General features: G+C 51.3%; 1 protein-coding gene across 2 annotated transcripts in view; it reads right to left on the bottom strand.

Moving 5' to 3' along the window:
* Positions 1 to 13,188, bottom strand: part of LOC140455438 (uncharacterized) — a 37,442-nt gene continuing 24,254 nt past the window's right edge. For both annotated transcript variants that reach the window (XM_072550308.1, XM_072550309.1), the window contains exons 7-9: positions 12,448 to 12,883; positions 5,387 to 6,315; positions 1 to 2,296 (exon numbers count right to left, since the gene is read on the bottom strand). In XM_072550308.1, the coding sequence (XP_072406409.1) occupies positions 2,220 to 2,296; positions 5,387 to 6,315; positions 12,448 to 12,883 (1,442 nt within the window). In that variant the 3' untranslated portion in view covers positions 1 to 2,219. The remainder of the gene's footprint in view (positions 2,297 to 5,386; positions 6,316 to 12,447; positions 12,884 to 13,188) is intronic.

The raw sequence follows: 13,188 nt of genomic DNA, 5'->3' as shown, positions 1-13,188 counted from the left end.
TTGTGAAAGAAAAGCCTTTATTGTACAGAAAGCACTCTATACATGAGCCCCACGACATTGTTAAAAAGTGTGAACAATTCACAATCACATCGACCTTTCACACACTAAAGGAAGTTAATTCAAACCAGTGCTATACATAGAGCTATCCCAACATTGTTGGAACAATGCTTCGCGTATCCAAAAAGACCTGATGTATTCATAAAAATTTCATTCACATGAGAATCGATCGGGTACATTGATCAGAAAGAATCAGCCATTGCACGGAGCTCGGAAGAGAATCTCAACAATTTAGACTCAACTGTCTGGCAAGGAGGGCACAGAGAATGCCAGAAATTTGGGAGAACTGGTCAGATGAAGATAAAAGCAAAAATAATGTAGGTGCAGATCTGCAATGCAAACAGGAAGTGATGGAGAAACTCAGCAGGTTTGGCAGCACCTGTGAAGGGAGAAACAAACCCAACATTTGGAGTCTAATGACTCTCTGTAACCATGCTCTGAAGAACTGAGTTCTTAATTTGGGTCACATTGGACTCAGAAAGTTAACTGTTTCTCTGTCTCTGCAGATGTTACCAGGCCCTCTGAATTTCCCTGGCCCTTTTTGATTTTAGGTCAGATTTAGCAACCGGAGAAAACGAGAAAGTGAAAAAGGACCATGAGGCAAGGTAGAGTGCACCAGGGAGAAAGGAAACAACACAAAAGAAAGTAGCACAACAGTGAGGGAAAGGACAAAGTAATGGAGAGAGAACAAGAGAGGGGGCGAGCAAGTGAGAGACAGGGGGGGAGAGTGGGGAGGGAATGCAGTGTTGGCACCTCGCAAGCCTATTCTTCCCTCAGGAGCCTGGTTACAGGTATGGACTGGCGGATGGAGAGGCTGCCGTCTGATCAGGCCTGTGACTGAAGTAGGAACAGTAAAAGGCCATTCAGCCCCTCATGAGATCAGCAGGGATTGTTGGGCAGAGAGTTGGCTGATTTCTCCTTTGCAGTGTCCTTCCCTTATTAGGACAGCATGTGAGAAATGGGAGGTTCAACCCATCCTTTAGGTAGAAGCAGGAGACATGCAGTGTCTGTGAAGAGCAGAGAGATTGTTGGGAATCTGTAAATCACACTGCCAGTAAAGTCCAAATCCTCAATCCTTAACTGCGAAGTGTACATTCTTCGGTAATTTTAGAGAATAGTTCTTATTGATCCCATATTGAGGCAGAACCTGTTGGAATTTGATGAAGGGTTAACACATGGATTAAATGTTATAATCTCTCTGCTCTTTCCAGGCACTGCATGTCTCTGACCTTTTCTGTTTTTACCTGAAGGATGTGCTGACCCTCCCGTTTCTCCCATACTGTCCGAGTAAGGGAAGGACATGCAAAGGGTGCTGCATGATCACAACTGACCAGGAAAGACCCAAGTTCCATTCGTGGCCCTGCAATAAATGTCTTGCCCCATTAAACCTGCTTTTTCTTTGAGGGTGGGGAGGGTGTGATAGTTTGTAAGTAATACAGGCTGGCAGGAGGGTAGGGAGAATTCTGTCAACTCACTGCCCAACAATCCCTGGTCATAAGGGGCTGAATGGCCTTTTACTGTTCCAGCTTCAGTCACGGGCCTGATCAGATGGCAGCCTCTCCAACCGTCCATCCAAACCTGTCTCCAGGCTCCTTAGTGAAAAACAGATGGTTGTACCTCGAAATGAGGGAAGTATCAGTATCTGTTCAACCGTTTGAACAAACCTATCTTGCCCGTCAATGCCATTATCAGAAACATACCAAAGGTGTGGACACACTGTTGACTTCAACATGGCTCTCTGCTCACACACTCTGCATTTGCTACTGTTCGGGCTTAAAAGTCCAGTGCTCTTGCCTCTCTTCCTCTTGTTACGTTTGTACTCTCATCCATTGAGAGTTAAACACCTTACTGATGGGAACAAACCGGCAATTCCCGACAGAAATCGTGGCAGGTTTCACCAGGATCACCACAGAATCTCTCTCTTGTTTATGACAGGCCAATTCAACTGACCTTCAGGCCTTCAAATGAATTAACGTCACAGTCAAACCAAAGGCCCAGTGAGACAGCTCGCTGTGCAGTGATGATCACGGACGAGTGTGTCTGAGGGTGAGTGTACGAGCCTAATCCATCTGTGCACATCCTGAAACCGGATCAGAGTAAGGGCAATCCATCCCCGGTGAACATGAGGAGTTTCTCTTGTCCGATGTGCGCTGGGTTTAAACTCAGTTCTGATTTGTGTTGTTAACCTCACTTGGCATGGTTTTGGGTGTTGGCGGTCTGTCCTCTCCTGGGCGAGTCACTGAAAATAAAGTAGCAAGCCCTGGTGAGTGATGTTAGAGGACAGTAATATTCACAAAAGTAACTTGTAGATGCATTCAGTCACAAACATTAATAATGATCAAGCGTAGTAACAAGGTAAGGGGGCACTTAACAAGTGGCAATGCAAAGCGTGCGTGGCACTGGTGGCAAAAAAACATGGTAACAAGTAGTGAGACAATACATGCCAATACCTGGCAACAAGAGGCCACAACCAGTGACAGTGCACGCATGCGACAACAATTGACAATACTGGATGTGGCAAATAAATAGTGATTAAAGGACATGGTAGTAACCAGCGACAGATGACACATGCAACACAGTGGACACCAGAGTGAACGATAGAAAATGTGATCGCAACAGAGGACATGGGTGGTATATAGATTTTCACATCTACAATACAATATGTAATAAAGCCTCTGTTCTCTTTTGTAACTTCTTCTGATACAAAAGAATTTGAGTCATCCCTACGCTTCTCATGTTCTCGGAGTTTGGTTTATTAATTATCGCCCGCATTTCTATCTTAAATGTTCACATATCTCTTTACCATCTTCCAATGGCATTGCTTTGCTAACTAAAGAGGCAAAAATTGTTATTTAGTATTTTTATTTCCCAAGAGCTTTTTGCGTCCATTGCTTAGAGCCTATCCCAATTCAGATTCTTCCTGTATTCCTGACATGTTCCACAGAATATTGATTTTCATGTTTCCAATGCAATAGTACATCATCCTATCCCTCACTGCCCATATACTTAATGCAGCTTTTACTTTAAACGTTGCCAACTTATTTATTCATCAAAATATGTATTCATTGTTTTGTTCCTTTAGTAGAATCTCTCTCTCGCAGATTATTGATTACTGTTTTAAACATATATAGTGTCTTTGTTCAATACTTTTCCGAGTCTATTTTCCCCAAGTTCTTCTCAAGTCCTACTTTTAGCTTCTCTCCATTCTATTTAAGACGATGCTGTTTGTCTTACTTATATCTTACTAAATTGCTATTATAAACCTGTTGGATGATCATTATCAGTTAAACATTCACCTACAGTTACTTCGTGGATCTGCACTTGTTCATTTCCCATTACATGATTCATCCCTCATTGGACTCCTCACAAACTGAGCATCAAAAAGGTCTTTAGTGCACATCATTAAAAAAAACTGATTCTAGCTAACCCACACATCTTTGGATTGTGGGGGGAGGCAGGAGAGAGGGAGAACGTGTGAACTCCGGAGATGGAACCGAACCTGGGTCCCCTGTGCTGTGAAGCAGCAGTGCTAACCACTGAAACAGCGTTGTCAGATGTTTCTCCAGCACACACTGTGTATCAGATTACATGCACACGCCGCACACCATTTGTAGTGTTGTCGTGTTTGCATGTGCTCTTGCTTTTTTTGTACACCCATTGGGGAGGTAATGGCCTAGTGGTATTATCACTATACTGCTAATCCAGAGATTCAGGTAATATTCTGGGCACCTGGCCTCGAATCAAGGCAGAGGGTGGAACTTGAATCCAGTAAAGATCTGGAATCAAGAGTCTAACAATGACCATGAATCCAATATCGGCTGTTGGGGGAGAACAAAACTCATCTGGTTCACTCACGTCCTTGAGGGAAGGAAACTGCCTCCATGTGACTCCAGACCCACAGCAATGTGGTTGACTCTGAAATACCCTTTGGGCAATTATGGAGGGGCAATAAAGGCTGGCCTAGGCAGTGACTCCCTCATCCTGTGAATGAATACATAGAGTCACAGAGATTAGATTTCCTACAGTGTGGAAACGGGCCCTTCAGCCCAACAAGTCCACACCGACCCTCCGAAGAGTAACCCAACCAGACCCATTCCCCTACATTTATCCCTGACTAATGCGCCTAACACTACGGGCAATATAGCATGGCCAATTCACCTAACCTGCACATCTTTGGACTGCAGGAGGAAACCCATGCAGACACGGGGGGACTGTGCAAACTCCAAACAGACAGTCGTCTGAGGCTGGAATCGAACCTGGGACCCTGGTGCTGTGAGGCAGCAGTGCTAACCACTGAGCCACCATGCCACCCAGCACAGAAACAGATCCCTTGTTCCAATTCGTCCATGACAACCAGATATCTTAAACTAATCTGGTCTCATTTGCCAGCAGTTGGTCCATATCCCTCTAAACCTTTCCTGTTCATATACCCATTCAGATGCTTTTAAAATGTAATTGCACCCACCTGCACCACTTTCTCTGGTAGCTCATCCCACACACGCACCACCCTCTGCATGAAAGAGTTGCCCCTATAGGTCTCTTTTAAATTTTTTCCCCTCTCACCCTAAACCTATGCCCTCTAGTTCTGGACTCCCACAGCTCAGGGAAAGACTTTGTCTATTTATCCTATCCATGCCCCTCATGATTTTATAAACTTCTATAAGGTCACCCCTCAGCCTCCGACACTCCAGAGAAAACAGCCCCAGTCTATTCAGCCTCTCCCTGTAGCTCAAACCCTAAAGAAATTTATGGGTGGCACCGTGGCGCAGTGGTTAGCACTGCAGCCATACAGCACCAGGGACCTGGGTTCGATTCCAGCCTCAGGTGACTGTCTGTGTGGAGTTTGCACATTCTCCCCGTGTCTGCGTGGGTTTCCTCCGGGTGCTCCGGTTTCCTCCCACAGTCCAAAGATGTGCAGGCCAGGTCAATTGGTCATAGTGTTGAGGGATGTGTAGGTTAGTCAGAGGTAACTGAAGAGTAACAGGGGAATGGGTCTGGGTGGGATACTCTTCGGAGGGTCAGTGTGGACGTGTCGGGCCAAAGGGCCTGTTCCCATACTGCGGAGATTCTATGATTGAATTTGTTTTTTGCACCGTAGCCTCCTGCTGCCCCCTCCATCAACACACACACAGACACATACACACACACTCACACACAGACTCAAGACACACCCACACCGACCCACACACACACATTCACAGACACACCCACACCGACACATACATACTCACAGACACACACATAGACTCACACACACAGAGACACACACACTGACATACACACCCACACAGACACACACACACATATCTTGCCGAAGACAGTTACCAACCGTTCAGCTCGGTGACCTGCACTTGGCCGCCCCGAGCCCAGATGTTGGTGACGGCGGTCATGACGGCCAGGCAGCTGTCGAACTCCTCGGCGGGGCAGCCGGCCGCGAGCAGTGAGAGTTTCTGGGAGAGCCGGTACGCCTGGCTGTAGCGCTCCTGCTGCGCCGCGGTGGCTGCCACCGCTGGGGTCTGCTCCCCGAGCAAGGGGGGCGCGGCTGCTGGCGGCTGGGCAGGGACAGGCTCGGGCTCTGGCAGGAGGAGCGCTGGCGGCGGCTGGTCCCTCTGGCAGTGCCGGCGGCTCCAGCGTGGCGAGCACAACGCTGGGTCGTACAGCTCATGCCCCCGCAGCCGCCGCAGCGCCAGCAGGTGGCGGCACGGTAGCTTCATGGCGGTGCGGAAGGCGCACTGGCAGCCGGCGGTCCCGGTGAGCAGTGCCCGGCGGCGGCAGGCGGGCCGCGCCCGCTCGGGCCCGGCGCTCAGGAAGCTCACCCACTCAGCCTCCTCCAGCTCGCGACGCACCCGCGCGAAGGCGTAGCCGGTAAGCAGCTCCCAGTAGGCCGCAGCAACCGGGCCAGACTCCGCCGGCAGGCTCCGCAGCTGCTGCTGGCCGTCCCGGCCCTCGCTCTCGGCCCGCAGGCCGCCCACCGCCCTCAGCAGGCCCTCCGCCAGGCCGGCAGAGTCGGCGGGCTTGCCCAGCCGGGCCTGCAGCTGCTGGCTCAGCAGCTCCACCCGTTTGACGGTGCTGGTCAGGTAGGTCTCGCCCTCGTGCTTGAAGCTCTCCACCCACTGCCCGCGGCTGCCGTGCCACTGACGGTGGAAGTAGTCGATCGCCCGCTGGGCGTTGGTGTCCAGCAGCTGGTGGTACAACAGGTCGTACTCCTCGGCCGACGCCGCGTAGCACATGTTATGCAGGATCTCCAGCAGCAGGTTCCTGGGGGGGGTGGGAATAAGAAAACAAATCAAAATGGCCGTGGGAGGCGAGAAACAAAAAAAAAACACTCCCTTTCTCCTGGGAAAAATGCAGAGACGCGTCCTAAAACAGTTCTGCACAGTCACAGCATCACTGCAGCGTGTGAAGCCATTTGGCCCATTGAGTCCACACTGACCCTCAGAACTGCATTCCACCCACCTACCCCATCCCCGGAGCCCTGCATTCCCCCATGCCTGATCTGCACATCCCTCTGACATAGTGGGGCAATTCTACACTGCTAATTCACCTAACCCTTGGACTGCGGGAGGATGAACTGAAGGGAATTTATATTGGGCAGGAAATGGTAGTGGATAAACCGTTAGGCCTGAAGGCTGATACGTCCCTGGGACCTGATGGTCTGCATCCCAGAGTACTCAAGGAGACGGCTTTAGAAATCATGGACGTATTGGTAATCATTTTCCAATGTTCGATAGATTTAGGATCAGTCCCTGCAGATTGGAGGGTAGCTAATGTTGTCCCACTTTTCTCGAAAGGAGGGAGAGAGAAAATAGGGAATTATAGACCGGTTAGCCTGACGTCAGTGGTGGGAAAGATGCTGGAGTCAATTATAAAAGACAAAATTACGACTCATCTGGATAGCAATAACAGGATAGGTCAGAGTCAGCATGGATTTACGAACGGGAAATCGTGCTTGACTAATTTTCTAGAATTTTTTGAGGATGTAACTATGAAGATGGACAAGGGAGAGCCAGTGGATGTAGTGTACCTGGACTTTCAGAAAGCCTTTGATAAAGTCCCACATAGGAGATTAGTGAGCAAAATTAGGGCACATGGTACTGGGGGCAAAATACTGACTTGGATTGAAAGTTGGCTGGCTGACAGGAAGCAAAGAGTAATGATAAGTGGATCCCTTTCAGAATGGCAGGCGGTGACCAGTGGGGTACCACAAGGTTCGGTGCTGGGACCGCAGCTGTTTACAATGTACACTAATGATATAAATGAAGGCATTAAACGTAATATTAGCAAATTTGCTGATGACACAAAGCTGGGTGGCAGGGTAAAATGTGAGGAGGATGTTAGGAGAATACAGGGTGACTTGGATAGGCTAGGTGAGTGGACAGGTGCATGGCACTTGCAGTTTAATGTGGATAAATGTGTGGTTATCCACTTCGGTGTCAAGAACAGGAAGGCAGATTACTACCTAAATGGAGTCAAGTTAGGTAAAGGGGCAGTACAATGAGATCTAGGTGCTCTTGTACATTGGTCAATGAAAGTAGGCATGCAGATACAGCAGTCAGTGAAGAAAGCTAATAGCATGCTGGCCTTCATAACAAGAGGAATTGAGTATAGAAACAAAGAGATCCTTCTGCAGCTGTACAGGGCCCTGGTGAGACCGCACCTGGAATATTGTGTGCAGTTTTGGTCTCCAAATTTGAGGAAGGTCATTCTGGCTATTGAGGAAGTGCAGCGTAGGTTCACAAGGTCAATTCCCGGAATGGCGGGACAATCATATGTTGAAAGATTGGAGCGACTCGGCTTGTATACCCTTGAGTTTAGAAGGATGAGGGGGATCTGATTGAGACATATAAGATTATTAAAGGGTTGGACACTCTGGAGGAAGGAAGCATGTTTCCACTGATGGGTGAGTCCCGAACCAGAGGACACAGTTTAAAAATAAGGGGTAGGCCACTTAGAACAGAGTTGAGGAGAAACTTCTTCACCCAGAGTGTGGTGGGTGTATGGAATGCTCTGCCCCAGAAGGCTGTGGAGGCCAAGTCTCTGGATACTTTCAAGAAAGAGCTGGATAGAGCTCTTAAGGATAGTGGAATCAAGGGTTATGGGGATAAGGCAGGAACAGGATACTGATTGAGGAATGATCAGCCATGATCATAATGAATGGTAGTGCTAGCTCGAAGGGCCGAATGGCTTACTTCTGCATCTATTGTCTATTGTCTTTCGAGAGTGTGGTGTTGGAAAAGCACAGCCAGTCAGGCAGCATCCGAGGAGCATAAGCCCTTCATCAGGAATTCCTGCTCCTCGGATGCTGCCTGACCTGCCGTGCTTTCCCAGCTCCACACCCTTGACTCTGATCTCCAGCACCTGCAGTCTGCACTTTCTCCCAGGATTACATTTGGCTTGGTCCTGATAATGTAACAAACATTGTGCTGCACAGTTGCCTGGTCATGACCACCTCCAACAATAGAGTATCTAACCACTGACCCTTGATACTCGATGACATTACCATAGCTATATCCCTCACGGGGCAGCCGGTGGCTCAGTGGTTAGCACCGTTGCCTCACAGCACCAGGGACCTTGGTTCGATTCCTGTCTCGGGCAACTGTCTGTGTAGAGTTTGCACTTTCTCCCCAGGTCTGCGTGGGTTTCCTCCCACAATCTAAAGATGTGCAGTTTAGGTAAATTGGCCATGGTAAACTGCCTGTAGTGTTTAGAGATGTGTTGGTTAGGTGTATTGGTGGGTTACTCTCTGGAGGGTCGGTGTGGACTTGTTAGGCCGAAGGGCCTGTTTCCACACTGTAGGGAGTCTATACATCTAATATCTATATTAACACTTTGTGTTACCTTTGACCGAAGACTGAACTGCATCAGCCTCATAAACTTTAAGAGCAGGTCAGACGTTAGGGATTCTGTGGCAGGTAACTTCTATGTCAGGAATCCCTGACCACCATCGACAAGACGTGTGTCAGGGCTGCGATGGAATACTAGCCTGGACAAATGCAGCTCCAACAACGCTCAAGAAGGGTGGCACCATCCAGGGCAAAGTAGCTTGCTTTACTGGCCCCAAATCCATTACTTTTGGCACTCGGTCCCCTCGTCCCTGATGCACAGAGGGCCCATCATCTACAAGATGCACTGAGGCAACCCAGCAAGACTCTTCCGAGAGTACTTTCCAAAGCTCTGACTTCAAATACCCAGCGGTTACATGGGAATGCCATCAGTAACTGCAAGTTTCCTTTCAAACCACACGCCATCCTGACTTGGAACTATTCCGATGCTCCTTCACTGTTATTGCTTCAAAATCCTGGAAGTCCCTTTCTGGCAACACTATGGGTCACCTACTCTCCTTGCCATGTAAAAACTCACAAACATGGCGGACAATCCCCTTCTCCAGAGCTATTAGGGAAGAGGCAATAAATCCTGACCACACCCGATGAACACATTTAAAAAAAGCAAAGCAGAAAATTCAACAAAGATGACATAGAAATCAATATGAGATTCAGTTACCAACAAATGCACAGACTGACATTTTCATTGATGCACATCAATGTAACTAGAGAATCAGAGGGAGGTAGAGACATTGAATGTCAGAAGCATTAAGAAAAATAGTAAGTTGTGAGGTAGCCTGACAGATGGAGATACCTTGAGTATTGTAATTGATAAATAGGTAAAAGGCACACATACAGTGATGCAGCCGGAGTTATATGGAAACAGAAATTGTCACTGAGATGAATTACATCTACCAAGTGTTTCAGAGGGTCATTCCTTCTCCCTTCTCTCCCACAAGACGAAACATCTTCTCCACGTCTACTCTATCCAGACCCCTCTGCGTAATCTTTACGTTTCAGTGAGATCCCCCTCTCATCCTTCTTGATTCCATCGAGAACAGACCCAAGTGTACCTAGCCCTCTCCTGAAAGTCGTCACCCTCAACTGGCTGCCTTCTCAATGAACTGCTGAGATGGATGAGGTGACACAGTGGAGATGACGGCTGGGCAGGCAGGGAGTTTGGGAAGGGCAGACGGAAGATGAGGGATAAAGGTGGGATGTGAGGTCTGGGTTGCCTCTGCCTCAGGACTACACCTGCTGACAGAACTACACCCACTGACAGGACTGCACCCGCTGACAGGACTACACCCGCTGACGGAACTACACCCGCTGACGGAACTACACCCGCTGACGGAACTACACCCGCTGACGGAACTACACCCGCTGACGGAACTACATCCGCTGACGGAACTACATCCGCTGACAGAACTACACCCGCTGACAGGACGACACCCGCTGACAGGACGACACCCGCTGACAGAACTACACCCGCTGACAGAACTACACCCGCTGACAGGACTACACCCGCTGACAGGACTACACCCGCTGACAGGACTACACCCGCTGACAGGACTACACCCACTGACAGGACTACACCCACTCACAGGACTACGCCCACTCACAGGACTACGCCCGCTGACGGAACTACGCCCGCTGACGGAACTACGCCCGCTGACGGAACTACGCCCGCTGACGGGACTACACCCGCTGACAGGACTACACCCGCTGACAGGACTGCACCCACTCACAGGACTACGCCCGCTGACGGAACTACGCCCGCTGACGGAACTACGCCCGCTGACGGAACTACGCCCGCTGACGGGACTACACCCGCTGACAGGACTGCACCCGCTGACAGGACTGCACCCGCTGACAGGACTGCACCCGCTGACAGGACTGCACCCGCTGACTGAACTACACCCGCTGACTGAACTACACCCGCTGACTGAACTGCACCCGCTGACAGGACTGCACCCGCTGACGGGAATACACCCGCTGACGGGACTGCACCCGCTGACGGGACTGCACCCGCTGACTGGACTGCACCCGCTGACGGGAATACACCCGCTGACGGGACTGCACCCGCTGACGGGACTACACCCGCTGACGGGACTACACCCGCTGACGGGAATACACCCGCTGACGGGAATACACCCGCTGACGGAACTACACCCGCTGACGGAACTACACCCGCTGACGGAACTACACCCGCTGACTGAACTACACCCGCTGATGGAACTGCACCCGCTGACTGAACTGCACCCGCTGACAGGACTGCACCCGCTGACAGGACTGCACCCGCTGACAGGACTACACCCGCTGACGGGAATACACCCGCTGACGGGACTGCACCCGCTGACGGGATTGCACCCACTGACAGGACTACACCCGCTGACGGGAATACACCCGCTGACGGGACTGCACCCGCTGACGGGACTGCACCCGCTGACGGGATTGCACCCACTGACGGGATTGCACCCACTGACAGGACTACACCCGCTGACGGGACTGCACCCGCTGACGGGACTGCACCCGCTGACAGGACTACACCCGCTGACGGGAATACACCCGCTGACGGGACTGCACCCGCTGACGGGACTACACCCGCTGACGGGACTACACCCGCTGACGGGAATACACCCGCTGACGGGAATACACCCGCTGACAGAACTACACCCGCTGACAGGACTACACCCGCTGACGGAACTACGCCCGCTGACGGAACTACGCCCGCTGACGGAACTACGCCCGCTGACAGGACTACGCCCGTTGACAGAACTACGCCCATTGACAGAACTACGCCCGCTGACAGGACTACACCCGCTGACAGGACTACACCCACTGACAGAACTACACCCACTGACAGGACTACACCCACTGACAGGACTACACCCACTGACAGGACTACACCCACTGACTGAACTGCACCCGCTGACAGGACTACACCCGCTGACAGGACTACACCCGCTGACAGGACTACACCCACTGACTGAACTGCACCCGCTGACAGGACTACACCCGCTGACAGGACTACACCCGCTGACAGGACTACACCCACTGACAGGACAACACCCGCTGACAGGACAACACCCGCTGACAGAACTACACCCGCTGACAGGACTACACCCGCTGACAGGACTACACCCGCTGACAGGACAACACCCGCTGACAGGGCTACACCCGCTGACAGGGCTACACCCGCTGACAGGACTACACCCGCTGACAGGACTACACCCGTTGACAGAACGACACTAGTTGACAGAACTACGCCCGCTGACAGGACTACACCCGCTGACAGGACTACACCCGCTGACAGGACTACACCCGCTGACAGGACTACATCCGCTGACAGGGCTAAACCCGCTGACAGGGCTACACCCACTGACTGAACTGCACCCGCTGACAGGACTACACCCACTGACTGAACTGCACCCGCTGACAGGACTACACCCGCTGACAGGACTACACCCACTGACTGAACTGCACCCGCTGACAGGACTACACCCGCTGACAGGACTACATGGGATAAAGGTGTATCCCGGGAAAGGAGTGGAGCATCAGTACTCACCGCTGTCCGACTGTCACTTGCAGCTTGTCAGTGGTGATGTCTGTCTGGAAGGTCCGCAGGGTGTGGAAGAGGCAGGTGATGGGCTTGCTGTGCGGCAGCACCTCGGAGATGACCTCTCCCTGGTTGGATTTTCCGCTGCACATGACCGTCTGGATCCTCTCTGCCGCTGGGTTCTTCTGCTTGAAGATGTGCAGCAGCTGCTTGATGGTCTCGCGCTCCTCGCTCTGGACAAACCACATGCACACCAGCTCGCTCTCGCCATTGCCATCGATCACCAGCAGCAGGAAGGTGGGCAGCCGCAGGGTATCCCACTTGTAGGTGACGTCCATGAGCAGCACCTCCGGGAACCTCTCGAATGTCCGCTTCATGCTGTTGTCCTGGAAGTAGATGGCCTGCAGCACGTTCGCCTTGCTGACCACCACCACCACCGTGGCATCTGGAACACACAGCACAGTCCGCAACATCAGGCAGCAGGAAGGAAGCACGGGATAGGCAATCCATCAAGAGAGGCACGTGGGCTGCTCAGCCCATCGATACTATCGCATATGCTGTCCGGCACAGCTACCTAAACGGACGCCATTTATACATCAATACTGTCATATAAGGACAGACATGAAGGGTGCGAAATGAACTGGCAGATGGTGCTGCAGTGGTATGCTGTCCCTGGGCTGGGACAGTGTGGGTGCAGTGAGGGAGCAGGGTGCGGCCCTGGGACAGTGAGGGAGCAGGGGGCTGTCCCTG

This window comes from Chiloscyllium punctatum, chromosome 30 (genome assembly GCF_047496795.1).
Source record: "Chiloscyllium punctatum isolate Juve2018m chromosome 30, sChiPun1.3, whole genome shotgun sequence".
NCBI classification, from domain to species: domain Eukaryota; kingdom Metazoa; phylum Chordata; class Chondrichthyes; order Orectolobiformes; family Hemiscylliidae; genus Chiloscyllium; species Chiloscyllium punctatum.
The sequence above is the reverse complement of the archived record's forward strand: the minus strand, read 5'-3'. Positions and strand labels throughout refer to the sequence as shown.